Source organism: Capsella rubella, unplaced genomic scaffold (assembly GCF_000375325.1).
Source record: "Capsella rubella cultivar Monte Gargano unplaced genomic scaffold, Caprub1_0 scaffold_7, whole genome shotgun sequence".
NCBI classification, from domain to species: Eukaryota; Viridiplantae; Streptophyta; class Magnoliopsida; order Brassicales; family Brassicaceae; genus Capsella; species Capsella rubella.
In genome coordinates, this window is record NW_006238917.1 from 7,971,929 (window position 1) to 7,993,997 (window position 22,069).

A 22,069-nucleotide genomic window follows, 5' to 3' on the forward strand; every position below is an offset into this window, starting at 1 on the left:
ATAAAATATTGTCGGAAATATGTCCGCAATATGTCCCAAATAAGGCAGACGATAGATAGACGTCGCAAAGAAATTACAAATAGGTCACAATTTGTAACCGTTTTGGGACGTCCGTGCTTAGTCACAAACTAATACTTGCATTATACACGATTTATATACATACAATTATTATGTATCACTCATAAACACTCAAATATATTGCATGCAACACATATATAAGTACAACTTGCCAAAATAATGCTAATATAACTTGTTAAACGAGTTTTTCTAAATTTTGATAAATAACGTCCGAAATATGTCTGGAAAACGTCGCAAACAAGGCATACGACAGACGTCGCATATACATTACAAATGCGTCACAATATATGACCGTTTTGGGACGCGCTCGTCTTAGTCACAAAACTAAATTTGAATTATACACGATTTAGATCAATACTTTTGTTATGTATCACTCATAAACACTCAAATAAGTAGCCTATCAAATATATATTAGTATAACTTGCCAAAATCATGCTTATATAACTTTTTAAAAAGATTTTCCTAAACTCCTCATCATTACCCTAAACATACATGTAACACACTCATTAGATTTGGGATGATTGAAAGTGTGGTTGGAAAAACATTTAGTTTGCAACTCTGACTTAGTAAACTGAGCTAATTTCAACAAAATCAAAGTATAAACGTATTACTAACCATTTAAACAAATCTCAATACTCAAATTTTGAATTAGCTAAAGTCGAGAGTGGCTAAGTAGTCACAAAGTCGTAGGTACACTTTTTGCGACTACTTTGTTACATGTGTGCGACTAATTTGCTACATATGTTGTGACGTATTTGAGACTGGTTCTAAATTTCGAGTTAATTAAACGAAATTTTTGATAAGTGTTTAACCGCTTAATATTCCCCCCAAATGTTAAAACCCTAAAATTGTGTGACTTCTTTGCGACCGGTTTCCGACTCATATCGTTAATAACAAAGCAAAAAATACGCGAAAGTTTCTCATTTTTCATTTCTCGATCTAACCCTAACATCTCTTCCTCTCAACTCTCTCCTCTCAGATTTCTCAAATTTGATATTCTGTGGATCGATTAGCAACCAATTCAGTCCACTAGCCCTAAATCTTTGGTTCTCTCTAACCCAAAATCTCAATCGATTTCTCTTTTCTTTCCTTCTTTCTCAATCGATTTCTCTTTTCTCAATCGATAGTCAAATCTCTTGATTTAATGCCTCCTAAGAGCAAATCGTCTAGAGGTCGCGGTGGAAGATCGAGCGCCGGTGGAAGATCGAGCGCCGGTGGAAGATTGAACGCCGGTGGAAGATCCAACGCCGGTGTCAGAACTTTCCATGGTCAAGCACCTCCAACCGGAACTCGAAGTTGTGTCGGAGCCTCTTCTCACTCATCGGCGGCTAATTCTAACAGCCAAACATCTCGTCGTCTTCCTTCACAGTATCCACCGAGGAGACAACCAGCACGAGTCGCTCCTCCAAATACGCCTCAGGTTCAAACACCGCCTCAGCAGGTGGTTCAACAACAACCTCCTCCTGTTCAACTGCCTCAGCTTATTGAACAGCCTCAGCCTGTTCAACAACCTCCTCCCTACATACCCCCAGAACATAACAACGAAGAAGAAGAAGAAGAAGAAGAAGAAGAAGAAGAAGAAGAAGAAGAAGGAGAAGAAGAAGAAGATGATGAAGTAGAAAACCCACACCAACAAAATCCTAATCCAAATGAAGACTACGAAGCAATGTTAGATCGTTTGCTTGCACTTCCAGGCCGACAACATCTTCCACTTCTATCTCAGAAGCCTATCGAAGGCATTGAGACTCTCTGGTACTAACTCTCTCCTTCTTCATATAACTGTATGTTAGTTATAATCTCTTTTGGTTAGATCGTTTCATTATTACTCATTGTTTCTTAGTTAAGTAACCGATTGTTGCTATGTGTTTTTGGTAATGTTAATTAGTGGCTACTTTACATTCACTAATCCTTAGTAACTGTGGTAGGTTTCACCGACACGGTGGGAAGCTGTCTCGAGCAATTGCTGGAATCTTTAGGAGGAAGTTTGATGGGCCTTACTATAGTTGGAAGGTTACTCCACAGAGCATTCAAGAGAGATATTACAGAACTTTTACCGTAAGTAAATGATTGTTTGCTTTCATTGTGGAGATTGTTAAGCATATGACAGTCACATTGCTAACTTGTCTGAAATGTTTTGTCTGTATGAAGCGGAAATTTAATTGGGATTCTGGGATTAATGAGCTTGTTAGGGAAGGATTGGAGAAGATTGCCAAGAAACGAATGAAAGGTATTGTAAGTCAAGCAAAGAAGAGTGGTGTACAGCCACAATGGATTCTAGGTGACCTCTGGAAAGACATGTGGGTTCATTGGAACACTCCTGATGCTATTGAGAGGAGTGAGAATGCTTCACAGTCCAGAAACTCGGATCGTGGCGGTCTTGGAGTTCACAAACACTTAGCTGGTCAGAAATCATTTCTACAAGTTCAACAAGAAATGGTAATACTTCTCTTTGCATATAATCTGATATTCTTCCTTGACAGTCTATGAATGTAATATGGTTGAATCTCATTGTAGGAGGAAGAGCTTGGGCGTCCAGTTTCACTTGGTGAAGTATTTATGAGAACACATACTCGTTCGGATGGATCTTTTGTCGATCAGAAAGCAAAACAAGTTGCAGAGACTTATGAGAAGACCCTAGAAGAGAGACTGTCACAACTGGAGGAGGATGGTCCACAAACTTCAAACAATTCCTCTCAGCAATCAACTCATCGAACTCTCACCGTTGATGAAAAGAATAAAATATTTCTTCAGGTAATTCATTAACTCATCTCAATCTCTCTTAATTATGCTGAGGTAGATATGCACGTCTTAGAATAACTAAGGCAGCCGATTAGGGAAAATCTATCTCAAAACGATGGTCATCTCACTTGATTATACTTGCTGTTTTTTTTTATTTCCTTAACAGTCTGTGTTTGCTGGATTATTTGTGAATACACATTTACTTTTCTTGTTTCATTTTGGTTGTGATCTTAAGAAACTGAATGTTCATCTTTTGTTTTAGTGTACTCAAACAGATGACAAAGGCAATCATTTTGGCCTTGGATCCCTTGTGCAGACACTAAAGAAAAGAAAGAGGAAAGATGGCTATGCGAGCTCTTCTACATCAACTATTGTGGATCTTCAAGATCAACTTCGGCGCCAAATTTCTGCACACGAGGCTGATAATGCACGCCGTGATGAAGAGCACCGCCAATATCGAAGTGAGATCAGCAGCTTGAAGAAACTCCTCGTCTTCATGAAACAAAAAGATCCCAGCTTGGCAGCTTTCCTGGAATCTCCAACTACTGACCCAGACCCAACCACACTTCCACCGCCTGCAGCCAACACTCCTCCAGGTACAACTGCTGCAGCCACAGGATCAGGAACCACACCTGCAGCCACAGGATCTGGAACCACACCAGCCTCCACTTCAGCTGCCAATTCCCCTCTTTCTAACACTTCTTCCAACTTATGAACTTGATTTGCTCATTTGGTGAATGTATGGATTTGTAAACTTAATTAGGATGATCTTTTGTTATGATTAGGATGATATTTTGGTACGATTAGTGTTTTTAATAGTCTTTTTCTAGAATTAATTGCATTTCAAATTCGATATTTTACAGGTTTAGAAATCCCTAATACTGACCAATTTGTGACCAAACAATTATAAATTTGAGACTAGATTGCGACTAAAAGAGTTTTGTATAACTGTGACTATTTTGCTACTAAACCAAACTATAAAATATCTCCAAAACTAGTCGCATAGTGGTTACTAATATGAAACATAGTTGAGACTAAACCAATAGTCTTAGAGTAGTCACAAAATTTAAAGACTTATTTGCGACTCGTTTGTCCCTAAAACTCTCATTATCTCGGACACATTTGGGACGAAATATTTTTAAATCCCAAGCACAAAATACAAAGGACAGTACCATTTTAGTCATTAAAACGTCTCAACATTGGACTATAGTTTAGTCTCAAACTCGTCTTTAATACGGGACGATCTTGTCAGTCACAAAAATGTCGTTTATATTATACGTCGCGTTTTAGTCATAAATGTGCTACTACTTCTAGCAGTCTCAAAATCGTTGTTTATTTACGACGATAATATACAGTCGGAATGTTGTCGCAAATGTGCGACCATTAAGCGACTGGAAAAATTAGCGACCGTTTTTTTGGGACGGTTTTATTTAGTCGGGCAACAGTCGCAAACCATCATTTCGCGACTATTTTGTGACGTTTTCCGGAGTCCCAAAACGCTTGTTTTCTTGTAGTGAATCCACCCGTATCAATTCCCATAACTAGATTATGTGTGTTCAATATGGATTAAAATCTACGAAAATTACAACTGTAGTATTTTCTTTTAGAGAATTTTTGAGAAATACCTCTTTTGGTGTAGCCCTATTTAAAAATACCCTTTTTATCTATCCATTTTCAAAAATACCCCTTTTTAAATTAAAAAAAAATATAAAGTTTTGTATATTTTATAAGGTACTTCTATATAATAACTACTACTGAGAGATTCGATACAAATATTTTAAAATGTAAAGGGTTTATACAGTTTTATAAGGTTTTTATAAGGTTTTTATAATTTATTTTTACGCTATTTATGAAAGGTATATAAAGTTTTATACACGTATAAAGGTAATTTGTGTATATATTTATAAGGTTACACACATATTTGGATAAATTTCAATATTTTTAGTGGGTTTTTTGATAAAGTTTGAAAAAGAGGTATTTTTGAAATTCCCCCTTTTATTTACAACAAATAAGAATTAGTATAGGTTTGAATTGAAATTAATTTTTCGAAAAATTAGGAGAACATCAAAAGTTTATATGATATGATCTATACATAATATATTATTTTTGTCATCAAAAGTAAGAGATTAAAAAGAGTATTCAAAATTAATTAGTGCTGCTCCAAAAAGGAAGAGTTAGTGACTCAGTGAGTGAAATTGCTGTAGGAGTGTTGATGGTTCGAAGCATTGCAATGTTGCTGCGGATGATGTCTAGCGTTTGATTCTCCCTAACATTCATGAAAAAAAACACAAACCATTTTGAGTCCCTTTCTAAATCGAGAAACACCTGCAAAATTTGAGTTAAACTTTAAAAGGTGTGGTTCAGGTCTTTTACCATGTCTTCAAGTCTTTCATACATAGCTTCTGGTCTGAAACTTAATTCTTCCTGCCATGATTTTTTTAAATTTTAACTTTAATCAAACCTACTCAAATTCATATAAGAGACAAAACCAGGTCATGTTGACTAATTCAGAGAACAACTTACAGTTCCATATAACCTTTGATGAGTAATGGATTTCCCCTGCAATGAGATTTAACATAAAGAATCAGCGATATATCTCTCAGAGACTCTATTTCCAAAACACTCGGTTACACACTTACCATCGAGTGTATGTTTGGATGGACAGTACAATATCCATTGCGATTTGAGGCAATCGGGTTGATTTGTCCCTGTGGATCACACAGAGGAACTAAGTTTGGAAACTGAACCTTTGTATATTGTGAAGGACTATTCTCGTATACCATTTCATGAGACACATGTTGGGCACTGAGGTAATCATCGAGAATCGAGTATCGGTTTCTTTGTTCTTGCAAAGCAGTTACTTTCCAGACTTCTTGCAATGAATGTTCCTTGACAAAGAGAAAGCCAGGTTAGACTAAATACTGGACATAAGGACAAGATCAGGAGATTAGTAGTCCTGTTCCATGAAACCACCTGAGAAGAGAAAAAACCTGTCCTGTGTCAGCTACATTATTGTCTCCGTTCATCTCATATGTGTTGTACTGTTCGTCATGTATTGGAAGATCTTGAGCTATAACCAATTCTGACTCTTCCACATTTTGGATTAAGTTACTCTTGTTCTCACACTTTCTTAAAGCTTCATTCAGCACATTAGTCACGGTGTTATAGCTCTCTTCAGACAACGATGCTTCCTCACTCAATTTCAAAGAACGGAGACAAAGATCCGTGTACCGTTGAGCCTTTGTTGATTCCACATCGATCTGATCAGATTCCATGAATATTTTGCTTTTCGCATCCTTTGTCCAACGCTTCAACACATACTGAGAAGGAATACTAAGTTCACCAGACATCTGCAGAACAATCATCGCATGCCTACAAAGAAAACCTTTGAACTCAAACAATCGACAAGAACAAACAACTTCAGATGATCCAGAGTTCCACCCCACAACGAAAGCACGATTCTGTTCATAATCTTGAACCCTGAAAGTGCTCTTGTTAGGCCCATCTTCTTCGCCTTCTTTCTTTGGATGACAAGCAACTCCTCCCAACACCTCCACCTGAAATTTCTTGAACATCTCACGTGTGTATACCTCAGCCATTTGCTTTCCAAATGGTGAAGGTGACTTAAGTCCGGGTTGTTTATACAATGTCTCGATCCCTGCTTTCTCTTCCTCTTCGTACCTCTCTTGTATCATCGTCTTGTACTGATCAAGAAATGCTTTCAATGTAGTTTTCCTTTGAATGTATTTATCAAAAACAGAGTTCACACTCTCTGATCTCTGAGCTGTACACATTCCCGCTAGAGATACATCTTTCATATATACAGGAACCCAATATTCCCTATCTTCATACAACGACTGAAGCCACACGTTGTCTCTCATATGAAACCTATCAATTATCTCCCACCAATTCTTTTCAAATTCATCGCTCTTACAAGATCCGTAAATAGCATCATTTATCTCATCCATCAAGTTTTTCTCTTGTCTCATTACATGACCAAGTTTTACCGGCATCTGACCAAGAGTATCCCACATATAGAAACAATGTCTAGAAGATGGGAACACCTCCAAAACAGCTTCTTTGAGCGTTTGGTCATGTTTCGTAAGTATCACTCTGGGTTGGCATCCATGCATTGCTTTTAACCATGCCCGGAAGGTCCAAAAAAATCCAGATTTAGATACGTCTGTCAATAATAATCCACAACCAAGCAACAGGAACTGCCCATGGTGGTTCACGCCAGTAAAAACGATAAGAGGCAGTTTATACTCGTTCCTGATGAATGTAGTGTCAATGGATACAACATCACAGAACCAACTATAATCCAATCTGCCTTTTGCATCAACCCAAAACACGTTTCTTAGAATCTGCTCCTCGCTGAGATTGATAGAATAAAAGAAGAAAGGATTCTCGACTTGCATATCCGTAAAAAAGTTTAAAAGTCTTTCTACATCCCCATCCTCTAGAGCTAATAGCTTTCTGCTCTTCACCTCTTTCACAATAGCACCGTTTTGTTTCTCGAGCTTTTTCCGCCCACCCAATTCTCTTACGGAGTTGGCTTGACCAGTGAAGATTTCATGGTTGTGTTCTTTTATCAAACTACGAATAACCCACCGTCCATCTTGCCTTCTCTTAACGTGTAAGCATGCTTTACAATCGGTTTTCGATGATGAACGGTTAATTCTGCCCCGTTTTCTTGCTTGAGGAATGCTAAACCCACCTGTACCTAAACCAGTATCAATGTCATCTTTCTCAGTTTTCTTGCTCCCATATCGTGTGCAAACAAACTTGGCATCTATAAATTTCCCAGTCATTCTTGAACGACGACTAGCTTTTATAATGGTAGTAAACCCAACAGAGTTAGCATATTCTTTGTAGAACTCAAATGCTTCCTCTTTAGATTCAAATTCTCTCCCTTCATTGATCTCTAAGTCAACCCTATGATCATCCAACGGCACATTACTACACTCTCCTGACGGCATTTCGAAATCAATCCCCAATGACTTAAACTCTTCAACCCTCAAAGCCAAGCTATTTGATCAAACTATACATGTTGAAACAACCATGGTCAGCTTTCAAGTTGCAGACTTCAATGAAACTTTTACAATGAACAAAGACATTCTAATATCAATGGAGCAAACTGAAACTAAATATCAGCGAAACCACAATACAAAACCATCAAAATGTCAGTAATACATCTTCAGATATGGAAACGAATCATCTTAACAAAGAAAAGTCAACCATTCCAAACACCCAATATCTAAAAATTCAGCTCGAATCATCGGACACAATACACTAAGACACAATAAAAATGAAACTCATGTTCTAAACAAAACCCTGAAACAGAGATTTAAGCAACTCAAAATGAACCATCTATAGTAGGAAATAGAGAAAATCAGAAATTAGTTCACTAAACTGCAAAGATGATAGAAATTTAAGGGAAATTTACAATTACATGACGAAGAAGACAGGGGAGACTGATGACCGGAGGCGAGTACAGATTCTATTTTTATCTCCGCAGGATATTTGATCTTAGGCCAAAAGAGTCTTCGTCGTCGCCGTCGTACTCGCTTTTTTTATACTCGCGGTTCACTCACCGCTTCCTCCGGTTATTTTAGCCTAACCGGATTCTTTTTGTCGATAACCGGATTCTTATTTCTTTCCCAGGAAAAGTCTTGAGCCACACATTTTGATTTTGATTTTGTTTTCAGTTCATATTTCGATTCTTCACCTCTGCAGATGGAAAAAATCCGAACTTGGAGGAAAACGTTGCTGATTTGCTAGGAGATATTTGACAGAACTGTTCCCAGGTTTTGAATTTTTTCGATTTTTGTAAAAAGATGAGATAATTCTTAAGAGATTTAAGCTTGTGGTAGTTAGTTTTCTTAGGAAATTTTGCGTCTTGTTATGTTGATTGAGCTCGTTTCTGAGAAATTTGCTATCTTTTGATCATTTCGAACCTAAAAATTGAAACTTTGAGTAATTCCTTAGCTATTACGTGACTGGAATGTGTATTTTATTTTGCCTATAGTCTCTTTACGATATCACTGTTTGATAGCTATGTAAGGTTTTTGGTACTGTGAGATTTTGATTTCCATGTCCTGTTTTATTGAATTAGATGGTGCATTACTTTGTGATCAAGATCGCTTAAAGAAATGGGTTTGGCTGTTTGTGTTGGTAATTCTCCTCTTGTATCTATGGAACTGAGGTGGGCAAGAAGAAAATCTGATAATGCTGCATCGACATTTCCTCGATCCATTCCTATATATATCTCTACGTTGAAGACAGACATAAATTTAGAGGAATTGAGAAATTTGTTTTCACATTGTAACCACTCTTGCAATCGTTTGTCCGAGAATGGCAGCAACGTCGAAAAGATTGTTGACATGAAGAAGCTGCAGACAGCTATCTCCCACAGCGATGTTGTTGTCTCTGTGTTTTGCAAACCTCGTCACGCGGATCTTCATGATGCGGCTTTGTACACTGACGAAGAAAGTTTGGCTTCATCTTTGTATCCTTCAGAGTTTAGGAGACAATATAAGGATGAGAGTTCTCTGGGAGACTTGCTTCATAATGCTTTACCTCTCACTCCTTCCACTGGAAAGCTTGTTGGATTCGGTCGTGCTTATTCTGATTATGGCTTGACTGCTTCTATCCACGATCTAATGGTATTTTTGTATATAGCACAAGTTTAACAGTTTATATAATGGAGTTTGCTTCATTACCCTGTGTACTCAAGCTTTAATACCTTCTGTTTGGTGCTAAGATGTATAATTTGGTCTCAGTGTCTTCCAGGTTTTACCTTCACTACAACGGATGGGAATCGGTAGACTGATAGTTAACAGAATTGTCAGGTGTGATGGTATTTTCCACTATGATTTTGCTTTACCTAAGACCCTTTGAACTTCTCTTAAACGTTAGTTCGTGAAATATCAAATTGCCTCATTCATTGAACAAATTGTTTCAATAGGCTTCTCACAAGCAGAGACATCTACGACATAGCAGCTCTCTGCTTCGAGGACGAAAGGTACCACCTTTACCTCTGAGATAACTAATATTCATCTTTAGCAACTTGTGAGTTTTATTGTGTATATTTTCACGCTAGGTGTAGGATGAATGATATATTTTAGCCACAGATTTTGTAATGCTATATTGCTGATGTCTTGAATATGGGTTGAATTAGTATTAGTACAAGATTAAATCTAAAAGGTGAATGCAGATTCCTTATGTGTGTATCTACTGATAAACTAACATCTTTGTCAGGCCATTCTTCAAAGCCTGTGGGTTTGGGGACGACAGAATGGGCTCCACGACGATGATGTTCACAAAGAGCTTGGAGATGTAATAAACCGAAGAGAGAAGGCAAGGCCATTGGATTTTCAGAAACTGCAGGTCAAAGCAAGTTGAATGATCACTAAAATCTTTTCTCGAATCTCTCTATGATGATCAAAGGAAAAGGCCAAAGATTCAGTGTCTTTCTTGCATTTGGATTTGAATTATAGTCATCATTTGGATTTGATAATGTACACAAAAGTTTGAATGTTCACCTTTGATAATTATGGTTTTCCAAATGAAGTCGTGATAGTTATTGTTTGATTCGATGATAATGCTTCCACAACTATACACTTTACAAGTGATGTTTGATAACTCATTCCATTTGTATATTATTTTTACTAACTTTTAGGATTATATATTACACGAAACACTTTTCTCTGTTCTCACGGGAACGCTATATATTATTGTTCCCACAAAAGTTTCAAACTTGTGAATGTAAATGAATTCACGGATCTATGTTAGATCTTCTTTTTCTTTTTACATATATATACTTTAAACGTTTAAATAATACTAGTTGTCTTCGAGCAGAAAGAAGAAGAAACTATATGTTATGTTATATTTATATTGGCTTCTCTTAGCATAATTAGTCATTTTCTTATTAACATCTTTGATGGTTCAAATGATGGGCCGTGCTAAAACTGCTGATCACGTGCTTTACACACTAAGTGTATGTGTAAATGTAATTATGTACATACTTTTGGTCAATGATGACTTTGATCAGGGTTGAAGACTATAGTTTATACTTTACTTTATTTCAAAGGATTGTGTGGATATTAAATAATCGTTTCTTTACAATGGATACAAAGTATACATATGCTTTATGAGCACAAATACTAATTCATACAATATGGTCGACTTAGTATGGTTTTTTGTTTTGGTATGAAAAATGATATATTTACGATACAATGAGAGAAAAACATAATATATATAACAAAACACTAAAAGGGGTTGTTTTTGGACAGAAATGTTCATACATGAATGATCAACCATATATATCGTGGAATTCGTACTTATTATCTTTTAAAATACGTGCACTTGTTATCTAATAGATCCACACAATGTCATTTGATTACATAATGTAATACATAGTTCAATATATACTCACAATGAAGTCCTTAAATTGCAATAAATTGAAAGAAAAGAAAAAACACAATTTATATTGGCATATATTTCTTTGTTTTAAGTCACCAACGGGCGTATATTTCTATGCAAGGCTAAACAGTACATAGATATGATATATGTAACGTTGTCACATGGGCCGGTTCCTTTCTTCTATTTTCTTTTTCCCCTTAAATACTCAATTTGTGTTTACGACTTAAGACTAAATGAATTAACAAATAACCAACCATCAAAAACAATGGGCCAATACAATCGATTAGAATAAATTAAATAGACAAAGTGGAGAGATACGTGAGAAAAGAAAAAGATGGTGAAGAAGACGATCTCTTGACTCAGCTTCATGTGTTTGATTCCTATCCTAGCCATGTGCATTGTGTGCCTACCATAATTTATTAGCTATTCAATACATAAAGAAATGGAAGTTTGATGAGATCAACATAACTCTTATAGATACATGTTTACCTTATCTCTATATAGGTTTATGGATAATGGTTCATATAAGTCGTTAAGTAAATATACTTCAGTTATCTACTTAATGATCAAACAATATAGAGAAACCATTAGGATATATATGTCTACTTGGGTAAAGATATCTTGATTTGCTAAAACAAGTAGCAATGATATTTTCCTTTGCTTGGTCAAAAATGAGTATATTGTCTCTTTATCTTAATGTATATAATAAGGGACATAATGTATACTTTTTGATTGTACATATAAACTTACTTGTATATATATATAGACATACATACGCTTGTCAGATTCAGTTAGATTCTTTTCATCATAGCACTCAACAACACACAACACACTCTTCCTCTCTCTTTCTCTCTCTCGTTTGTCCGAGTGTCCGACAGTCACCTAAATGGCATTTTCCAGGCATATACCTGACGGCAAGACCGCCGTGACTAAGAAGAAGTCTGAGGTCGTCCCAACTCCGCCGCCGAACTGCTGCGTCACGTGCCTTGCGAGACTCATCAGGAAACTGAAGAGAAAAGGGAGGTTGTTGCTGGCTACGAGGGCTCGGAGACAAGGGAGCTCGTTGCAATGCCGCTACGATCCGATGAGCTACTCACTTAACTTCGACGGAGGCGCGTGTGGTGAACTTCCCGATGATGAGGATTATTACTTTCGGTTCTATGCATTTTCTTCGAGATACGTTACAAATAGTAGTAATACTATCAAGAAAAGACCATCACTTCCACGTGAATCCTTCTCTACCGCTTCACATGAATTCGTGTAATCTTATGATTTGTCATTCGGCTCTTTCTTTCCTTTTATGTTATCTTGTTCTTTTAGTTTCTTAGATTTTAATCTATCATTATTTTTTTTTATTAAATGAAATGTACTTAAAAAAAAAAAAAATAGTTTGGAGAAATTTATTCTTGTTTTCATGGAACATATAATTAGAAAATTACCTGAAATTTGTAGCCAAGTAGTTTTGTTAATTATCATCGACGGTTGGTGTAACCGTGTAAGTAATGTGTACATGTGAGAAGTAGAAACCTGATTAAACTAAATTAACTACATATTTGGGTAATAGTGTTTATCAGTTCATATCATAATCAAACAATTTGAGGAAGTACGTACGTACCAGACGCAACGTTAGCGTCACTCACTTCCTTTTGGTTTTGGGTGTGGGACTAATGCACGCGCGTGTTGGTTTCTAAACACGACAATAAACAAAAATACTAATACATAGTACAATTCAATACAATAATACACATATAATTTAGTTTGTAACACTACAATCTTGAGCTTTAGAAATTTTTAATTTCATAAAATGCAAATAATATTGTTCTGAAACTTGAATCCTCAATTTATTGTAGAATGTTTTGTGATTTCTTGACCAATTAGCCATTGAATGGACCAAGTTTCTCTCTAGTAAATCAATTCATTAAAGTTATATTAATTTACTAAAATTGTTTAATTAAACTTACCAAACATTACAATGTTTAAAATATAAAACACAAATTAAGCTTATATTTTTTTTTTCTTACCAAAAAAAATTAAGCTTATAGTTTGTATAGAAAATGTATTGGAAAAATGGGAATCCGTGTAAGCATAGTGGAAGGCGATGCATGTTTGTTAGCGACTCGAGACAAATTCGCCGAACCCTACAGTTTCGTAGTCTTCTACTTCTACGGTTTCTTTTTCTTTTGACTACTTGACACAAGTTTTTCTATATAGACGGTAACGATATTCGCATGTTACATCACATGAAATTGCGAGCCACTCGATCGAGACAGGAAAGAAACTTATTAGCAGACACCAACATACTTAATTCTTTTAATCATTAGACACAAAGCACTCAAAATTGTGATAAACTCAACAAGCGTATTCGGTTTGCAGACCGGTCCAAACCACATTGACTTGTAAGATAACTAAATAGTTTTTTTACCCACCAATTATTTCAGCGTATTTTTTTTTTTATGCATGGCTTAATATAGCTAGTGGAAGGGTTTCCACTTAAAGGAAAAGTCAAAACCATGCAGTGAATCTGATTTCTGGCTTGTAAATTTATAAGAGAAATATACAAATTGGGTGCAAACTTTTTGGGCCCAACAGTACATCTGTGGATCCCATTTCAGGCCTTTATATGACTTTATGTGAAAGTGATAGCTCTGACTCTGAATTGGCTTCTTTTGTACAAAAATCAATGTTAGATTTTTCTTTGCAGATGTCAAGATTCTTTTGTTTTTCTTTTTTGTCCTGCGGATAACAGTGAGCGAAAAGAATCTGTGGAGTTAGTGAATTATGTATTCAACATTATTGATGATAGTCAGCTTGACAAAAAAAAAAAATAATGGATGATAATCCAAAATTAAGACCTCAAAAAATTATATGTGGACCAAATGTTCTTTACAACACAAGTCACAAGATTTAATTTTCACACACATTGAACAACTAATTAAAACTCTCCCATATGGCCATACATTAATGTTTTTATTCCAAATGTGAGTTTTTTTACAAATCACGTACACTTCATAGGAACACTCCAAGTTGTGTTCTGAGCTTGTTCAGATAAAGACAAATACTTTCTCCAGTCATCAAGAACAAGATTAAGATCATGAAGCTTATTCTCTAATCCAATACAACAATTAGCATGCATTGTACACACCAAGTTTATGTCTCTGCTCGTTTGACAAAACCCACCAAAGTAAACTGTATCAAAGAATCTCATCTGGATTCCAATCTCTGAGACTACGGCCTCGTGTTTGATTTTGTTGAACACATCTTGGTCATGTAACTCTGGATACTGTAGACGAGATTTGTACCAAAACTTGTAGAACTCGATGCTTCTGTGGTTTGATTTCACGTAAGTGAAACCTCCATTTACCCAATTGTCTGAATCATTAGGATCACCGAAGAACCGATCACAAGCCATTTGGAAATCTCCATCTGGATATAATCGAGGAAATGGATCTCGAAGCCACATTATATCTGCATCCTACATAGTTACATTGGTATTTAATTTGGTTTGGTTCATAGAAAAAGAATAATGAAAAGATAATTGCTAGATTTAATATTTTCCTTTTAATAATAAGTTGGTAAGCATTAAATGCTAAACATAATTCTTATGACATGTGAAAGTTATGTATTGTTACCATTTAAGACGAATATTCTTACAACAAAAAAGGACGAATACTCTTACAATTTTAGACATTTATAGTTTTAAAACTGGTTCAAATCACAACTAAAAATTGTATTCACAAATGATTTAAAGTCGAAATGGAGAAATTTAAACTTTAGTCCGTTAATTAGCATGGGTGAGCGGTGAGCCTTTTAATAAGGGACCAATGGGTTGGTTTGATGAATACAATGTTAGTAGTGAATCTTGTGATATTTCCTACTTTTTGTAACTGGGCCTTGTCAATTTATTAGAGGTAAACATGTTAAATTTCTTTTTTACATATTTACATGAATTTAATTAGTCAGGTGCTAATGCAAATGTACTCATCTTCTAAGCATCAGTTTTATATAAATTTCGTGATCAACGATTATTAATCCAAGGGAGTGCTAAGTAGGAAGGAAACTGAGATGGATGATGAAGATGAGTACCGTGAAGATGAAGTTATATCCCATTTCTAGCACGTGTGTGAGAAGCTCGATTCTTCGCCACATCATTTTGAGGTAGTCAGGTGTAGCAAAGAGTTTTTCACCGGAGAAATCAGTCCCTTTGGTTTCCAAATAGTAGCAATTAGGGTGAAGTTGTGAGCAGCGATCAAATGCCTTGGAATCCAAGCAAACCACAACCACATGTTGAAGTAGCTTCTGCGTTCCTTGTCCGATATGAAAACTCTCAAGAAACAGATCGAACAGAGAGTTTGGCTCTGCCCATGCTTGGTTCAAAGTCGTTACAATAACTGTTCGATTCTCTGTCGACGCATTCTCGAGAACTTCCCTAAAACTGATCGATTTTGTTCTCTGAAAGAAGCCACAAACAAATTTCTGATTTAAAAAATCTTATAAAAAAGAGATTAAACTCATTTCCGACAGAACAAGATCGAAACATATACATGTACAGATCAATGTATATATAGTGGTAACTATTGACTCACAGATTGTGGAGAAAACGAGGAGGTTTGATCGAGCAAAGGACGAGGAGAGCTGAGATTGTCAACATCGAGCTCATTGTGAAGAGGATAAGCTGTTTTGTAGACAAGAAGACATGAAGCAGCTAAACCTAGAAACAAGAAGATGATTCTCTTCACTTCTTTTTGTCCGATGGCAGATCCCAAATCAAGAAAACTTGAAAGGGATGAAGAAGAAGAAGACGAAGAAGAGCTCATGTGTTCTTGGTAGGATTCAAAGCGTTTTTCTCGTTTTTCCTTTGTTCATCTCTCTGTTCTTTTTTGTCGGTTCTTATAATTAAGTACAAAAAAGGTCAAGACAAACGTCATCACTGGCAGTTTTGTAAGGGTGTCGTTCTTATTAAGTTACATTATTTATTTATTTGTAGAGAATGAAGAGAACATACCAATTCCAAATTATATTATCCTAATTGAGTGACACAATTAGTACTACTATTGTTTAACTAGTTCTTCCATTATGGTGACAACAATTGGCTTTTTAATTCTGTTCTGATCACGCTCACGTTATTTTTGGTTAGTCGTGGCTGCTGCTGTAATTAATTTCCTCTTCAATTATTATATTAAGTGAATGAGTCAATTAATTAATACTCTGTTTAATGACTAGACTAGGAAGCGTTCGAATTCAAAATTCATCTCCAATGGAGTGAGTATTAATTGTCGGCTAATACTAGATTACTCGATTAATAGTGATAAGACTATTCTAACTCGAATACCGTTTACAAAAAAAAAAAAAAAGACTAGTCTAAATAAAACTGTGTACGATAAAACACTTTGATTTTTTTATCAGAAAGTTTGGTTTCAGACTTTTCCATTTCTGACATCGTGTATACATACTCTTCATCAACTGGTTTTAGATTATTACTTGGGTTTAAATCGTGCCATTGTAGGGTAATCTAGGCAAATTATAACGAAAGAACTAGCATTTTTTTTTGGTTAAGAGTTGTCCTGTCATCATCAAGATTATTTATTTTTTTCCTCTCCCGAATATAAAATCCTCTTCTTTCTTCTTGGTTGCACCGTAGCTTTCACATTTTTACTCTATTAACACTGCAGTCTACAACATGCTATTAAGAGATTTTATTTGCTCTGTCATGTATATTATATACACGAACTTAATGATTATTTAATACAAGGGCCAATGTTTTCAGTTGGACAGTTGTCTTGCTATATGATCGTACCATGTTCGGCAAATTTCAACAACTTGGTCCTGTAACAATAATACTCGACTTATGTGAACATTGCACTACTTTCATTAAGAACAAAAAAAAATAAAATAAGAGAAGAACATTTCACCAATTTCTGTAAATAAATATAAGTATAAGAGAAAATCCATGTCATAAATCTCGTATTAATTAATAGATCCGGATATTTATAACTTGAAAGGTTAAATATAAATTAGAGGTTTTCCTTCATATATATAAGAAAATAATTAAATGATAAATTTAGATCTTTGATATTTTCAAAAAATAAAATAAAGACGTACTATTACTATCTCAGCTCAACACTAGATTATATAAAAACAATAATCAATGAAACTATTTAACGTACGAAACTAGATTCGTATATCTACTCTTACGGGCTTACGGCCTTCAATAACCACACCTTGGCGGAATATTCCATTTAGTCACGGGTACGGTCGTGTTTAGTGACACATATCGTTTCCAATCTTCAAGAGCTGCCTTAAGATTATTCACTTTGTTGTCCAAACCAATACAACAATTAGCATGCATGGTGTTGACCACATTGATGTCCCTGCTCGGCTGGCAAAACCCTCCAAAGTAAACCGTGTCGAAGAACCTCATCTTTATCCCGAGTTTCTCGACGTGATGATCGCTTTTTATGAGGTTGAACACATCTTGATCGTGTTTACCAGGAAACTTCCGACTCGATCTGATCCAATATTTGTAAAATTTCGAAGTCTTGTTGCTTGCCTTGACGTATGTGAATCCAGAGTTGACGTGATTCTTTTTGTCCGATGGCTTTCCATTATAATCATCGCATGTTATTTGAAAATCAGCGTCCGGAAAAAACCTTGGAAATGGGTCTCGAAGCCACAAAATATCTGCATCCTATACATATACAACAAGCTTATCATGAATTTGCATATAATTTATTATATACAGAACTCTATTAATCTATATATATAATTTTTTTTGTCAACATATTTACTTAATCACGTAACCTCTGTCGGAATATAATTGACATTTGAACATCTATACACACACACACGCAAACAAAACGTTACAATCTTGAATATTGATGATTAGTTGATTACTTAATATTTATTTTGTGTATATGGTTCATAATCCTCAGTTAATATTTACCGTCGAGTCCTAGCCAGCCACATCATATAAATGAATCAAATATAATTCAAGGGAAGGCAAACGTATAACTTGGAAGTCAGAGGTGTGCTAAAAACAAAACAATGAATCACGATAGTCAAATCTAAAGCCCTCGAGGAAAATAACATCTAACAAAGGGACAATAATTTAGAAAAATCCTATATATAATATATCAACGGTGCTCTCTATTGTCGACATAAATATATTTTAGTCAGAAATTTTATTCATGCTACAAAAACTTGTAAATCTAGATTTTCTATAACGTATATCAATGAGTGTACTACATTTTTTTACTATATCATTCATTTCTTAATATTTAAATTATATAGTTGACAAATTTCACTGATTGTGCGTGAATTTGTTTCTTCACTCAAACATGCAAATTTGAAGAAGAAAAAAAATACTATTGAAAAGCATATACCATTTAATTATGAATTGGAGCACACAATAAAAAATAAAATAAGATTGAGATATTATGTACCGTGAAGATGAAGTTGTATCCTAAACCAAGAACTTGTCTAAGAAGATCCATTCGCCTCCAAATGAGTTTTAAATAACCAGGAGTCATGAATCTGTTTGGCCCGGAGAGTTGGTTTGAATCCGTGGTATTAATCAAGTAGCAATGAGGATGAACCTTTAGGCACTGATCATATGCTTTATTATCCAAGCAAATCGCAATCACATGCTTCAACAGCCTCTCTGTTCCTATCCCGGCTTTAAAACCCTCTCGAAACACATCGAACGTTGAGTTTGGTTCAGTCCATGCTTGGTTCAACGCCGTTATGATCACAGTGTTATCTTCCATAGACGCATTCATTAATACTCTTTCTAATTCTGAAACTGGTTCCTTCTTTGGTGCCTACAAAGTAAAAACACCAATACATTTAAGAGTAAGCAACATTGAAGGGTGAATGTGTCGTTTTAAGACTAGAGATCGTTTCTTTCTTTCTTTTTTGTCTAGACAAATTCTCTCTTTAAATACAGAATATTGTAGATTAAAGAGATACTAGTCTAAAATAGAATCTGACAATTTTTTATAACAAACCATATATAAAAGATTTCATGTAAAACTTATGCATATACTCACCTTTTCTAAGGAAGTCTCGTTTATGATTTTTGAAGAATAGTAATCAGTATTCCATGGAGACAACACCATTTTGAATGGATTATTTGCAGATTTGTATAATAATAGACAAGAAAGTGTCACGGTCGCGACCAATAAGACGATCCTAATCACGTCTCTTCCTCCGAAGAAGCCATCTGAGTATATCACCGGCGGTTTAGATTTGCTGTCGCTAATGCTAACTCCGGCGAACTCGTAGCCCGTTGGAGACGATTCGCCGTTCGTGGTATTCATGGTTTTGGCTATGAATCCTTTTTCTTCCTTTTTTGTACGTGTTACTTTTATAATATAAGTTATATATAGCCGCCATTTAATAAGTCTTTGATATTCTTGAATGTTCATTTTTTATATTTAATTATAACTTAACTTGTGAAGAAGTTTGTAACGATTATTTTGATTGTAACTCATGGAGATCTTTCTTTCCTCTCGCATGGGGAAGTTTCCTTTGAATATCATGACCAAACTGGCTCGGTTTTGTTGTGTCTCAAAATGAGCATAATCCCTACAAGTTAACTATAGAAAACTATATAATACTCGAATAAATTTTGTCTTTATTCAATTTAGTCTCTGACAATCACGTCCTAACGAACGAAAAACTTGTATTTGAGTGACATAATTCATATCGGTCGATTTACGAGGTCGAACTTAAAACTAGTGATTAGTAGCTTCATTAAAAAATTTATTATTAAACCAAAATTTTTATAGACGTGAATATTGAAAATCATAATTTTTTGATAATAGGAGAATTTGGCTTATACTATAAAATATGTTTGGTTCCTAATTTGCTAGAATGCGCTACAACGCGGTTATAGCTACTTAAATGTCTTAATCTATTACATGCCACAATGTTTAACAAAAGAATCTCAAAGAAAGAGCAATTGTGTCATGTTATAGACATTTTCAACTCGTTTCAATTGGTCCACTAGTTGAATAATTTCGCTAAGAAAAAGTTGAAGATTAATTATAATGTTGACCTTTACAACATAAAGTCTTTCCTTCTTGTGGTTGTAAATTAGATTGGACCATGCTGACTGTTGTGTTATCAAAGTAAGTTAAAAAACATTAATGATTAAAATCTAGAACTAGAAAAATTAAACATTGTGATACAGAGGAAGTGGATATTAGTTTATAGTTTATAACTTTAGTGGCCAAGCAAAATAATAATCAAGATTTAGATTTTACGTGCTTAATCGGCCAAATAAAAAAGACAAAAATTTAACTAAAGATTAGTTGAAGGAATCTTGATTTGAAGTGATTATATCATGATCATGGTCTGATTTGTAAAACATCACACTAACTGTTATGGGATGGTCATGGTGAGATCACAATGTCAATCTTAGGCTTCTTAGCCATGGAGAGTGATTGGACTGCGTCGTCCTGGGCGTTCGGCAGAAACCGGAAAAACCGACCCGATGAACCCGACATTTACGGTTGTCGGCGTAGACCGAAGAAATAGAGTCAGACCGATCGGTGAAATTAATTATGGTGTTCGGATTTCGGTTTTGTTCGGTTCGGTAATCGGACCGATCGGGTTATTAAAATGAGTAGGCATATATAATCTAAACCGGCTAAACCTAAAGTCATTAGCAACCCTACTTTGTTTTTGTTCTTCTTTGCCTCCGCTTCGTGCGATTCTCATAAGTCAGAAACAAAGAAACTCTAGATCTTCTTCGATCAATCTCCTCATCTCTTATTCTCTGTTTCTGTAACTACTACAGTTTACAATCTTCTACATCTAGTCATCTCTCATCGATTACGAAAAAGTTTCAGAGACCCAACCCTCTACAACAAAACTCGTAAAGGTCATGTCTTTTGTTTTTCACTTCTTTAATCTTCTTCATAGCTAGTTCTTTGTTTGATTTTTTGAGAGTTTGCTCTATAATATCTCTTTCTAACTCAAAAATATCATATTGGAAATTGTAATTTAAACCCTAAAATTCTCAAAATTGGATTATGTTCTACTTTTTGTTTTGAAATTAAGGTTTTCGGTGTTTGTATTTTGTTTATGGCCAGTGTGGTTTCGATTTTGGATATGTTAGGTTAGGTTAAGGTTTTGGTCCTAGATTATCGAATGATCTTTAACGTTTTCATTCTCGTAATGCAATTGTATCTCATCCATGACTCTTCATAAGTATAAAGTATCGTAGGTAAAGAGATGGTTATGATCATACTTTATATTGTCAAGTTTCAAAACTGTTTTAGTGTTTTTTGTTAATATTTTGTTAACATCGTTAAGTCTATGTTATGATGTTCACATGTAGGTACGTAGGAAGCTGCGTTTTGTTCTTTTTTGATGCGGGAAGCAGCCTTAGCAATGGGAGTTGATAGTATTAACTTTGAAGCTGCCCATTTGACAACTTTTTGATGCGGATTAGCATTGCTTTTGTGAATCTACAACAAACAACTTTTGGTGAGTTGGTATCTCAATACTCACTACAAACGCTAACTTATTTTTCGATTGGTTTGTTGATGTAATGCAATGGTACTATGGTATAGAAGGCTAGCTTAGCAGCTTTTTAATCGGTTTGTATGTTGTAATGGTTTGTTCTTTTTTGTACTAGTAGCTTAAACTCACAAACACTGCTTTAAGCTACTAGTACATACCCTTGCAGCTTATGTTTGATTTTGTAATGGTTTTTGCTGTTTTTTTGTGGTTGTGGTCTTTGTTTTACTTAGGAATATGTCTAATTCGGGTTAAATAAACCGAAATAGACAAAAATTCAATTATTTTCGGAATTAAAAAAAAT

The 22,069-nt window shown here is 35.1% G+C and overlaps 5 protein-coding genes and 1 long non-coding RNA gene across 10 annotated transcripts; 3 read left to right on the forward strand and 3 right to left on the reverse strand.

The window, feature by feature from the left end:
• Positions 1–4,838: 4,838 nt before the first annotated feature.
• LOC17877383 (protein FAR1-RELATED SEQUENCE 1) lies at positions 4,839–8,399 on the reverse strand. Of its 4 annotated transcripts, none has more exons than XM_006283098.2 (7): positions 8,270–8,399; positions 5,808–7,858; positions 5,598–5,705; positions 5,457–5,525; positions 5,341–5,376; positions 5,191–5,241; positions 4,839–5,083 (listed from the first exon to the last, which is right to left on the reverse strand). In XM_006283098.2, exons 2-7 carry the CDS (start codon positions 7,794–7,796, stop codon positions 5,000–5,002), a joined length of 2,337 nt encoding a protein of 778 aa, XP_006283160.1. In that variant the 5' UTR covers positions 7,797–7,858; positions 8,270–8,399; the 3' UTR covers positions 4,839–4,999. The 4 variants fall into 4 exon arrangements, 3 of the variants coding, with proteins under 3 accessions (XP_006283160.1, XP_023634667.1, XP_023634666.1); XM_023778899.1 differs by having other exon boundaries at positions 8,264–8,399; XM_023778898.1 differs by lacking the exon at positions 8,270–8,399 and having other exon boundaries at positions 5,808–8,195.
• A 119-nt stretch (positions 8,400–8,518) lies between these two features.
• LOC17878585 (uncharacterized N-acetyltransferase ycf52) lies at positions 8,519–10,428 on the forward strand. 2 transcript variants are annotated; one of them, XR_002832935.1, is made up of 5 exons: positions 8,519–8,624; positions 8,933–9,482; positions 9,600–9,668; positions 9,785–9,841; positions 10,078–10,115. XR_002832935.1 is itself a non-coding variant. In XM_006284391.2 (5 exons), the coding sequence occupies exons 2-5, from the start codon at positions 8,970–8,972 to the stop codon at positions 10,157–10,159; spliced, it is 711 nt and encodes a 236-aa protein (XP_006284453.1). In that variant the 5' UTR covers positions 8,521–8,624; positions 8,933–8,969; the 3' UTR covers positions 10,160–10,428. The 2 variants fall into 2 exon arrangements, 1 of the variants encoding a protein (XP_006284453.1); XM_006284391.2 differs by having other exon boundaries at positions 8,521–8,624; positions 9,610–9,668; positions 10,078–10,428.
• A 1,492-nt stretch (positions 10,429–11,920) lies between these two features.
• Positions 11,921–12,599, forward strand: LOC17879309. Its single transcript, XM_006284700.2, has one exon. The coding sequence runs from the start codon at positions 12,128–12,130 to the stop codon at positions 12,503–12,505; it is 378 nt and encodes a 125-aa protein (XP_006284762.1). The 5' UTR covers positions 11,921–12,127; the 3' UTR covers positions 12,506–12,599.
• Positions 12,600–14,086: 1,487 nt separating this feature from the next.
• Positions 14,087–16,117, reverse strand: LOC111829327 (uncharacterized protein At4g15970). The gene is made up of 3 exons (XM_023778104.1): positions 15,825–16,117; positions 15,325–15,690; positions 14,087–14,713 (listed from the first exon to the last, which is right to left on the reverse strand). The coding sequence occupies exons 1-3, from the start codon at positions 16,053–16,055 to the stop codon at positions 14,237–14,239; spliced, it is 1,074 nt and encodes a 357-aa protein (XP_023633872.1). The 5' UTR covers positions 16,056–16,117; the 3' UTR covers positions 14,087–14,236.
• Positions 16,118–17,291: 1,174 nt separating this feature from the next.
• Positions 17,292–19,556, reverse strand: LOC17877463 (uncharacterized protein At4g15970). Its single transcript, XM_023778102.1, has 3 exons — positions 19,287–19,556; positions 18,681–19,058; positions 17,292–17,926 (listed from the first exon to the last, which is right to left on the reverse strand). Exons 1-3 carry the CDS (start codon positions 19,554–19,556, stop codon positions 17,447–17,449), a joined length of 1,128 nt encoding a protein of 375 aa, XP_023633870.1. The 3' UTR covers positions 17,292–17,446.
• Positions 19,557–20,915: 1,359 nt separating this feature from the next.
• LOC111829328 lies at positions 20,916–21,977 on the forward strand. The gene is made up of 2 exons (XR_002832786.1): positions 20,916–21,124; positions 21,584–21,977. It is a non-coding gene; the product is annotated as an uncharacterized LOC111829328 (long non-coding RNA).
• Positions 21,978–22,069: the final 92 nt, after the last annotated feature.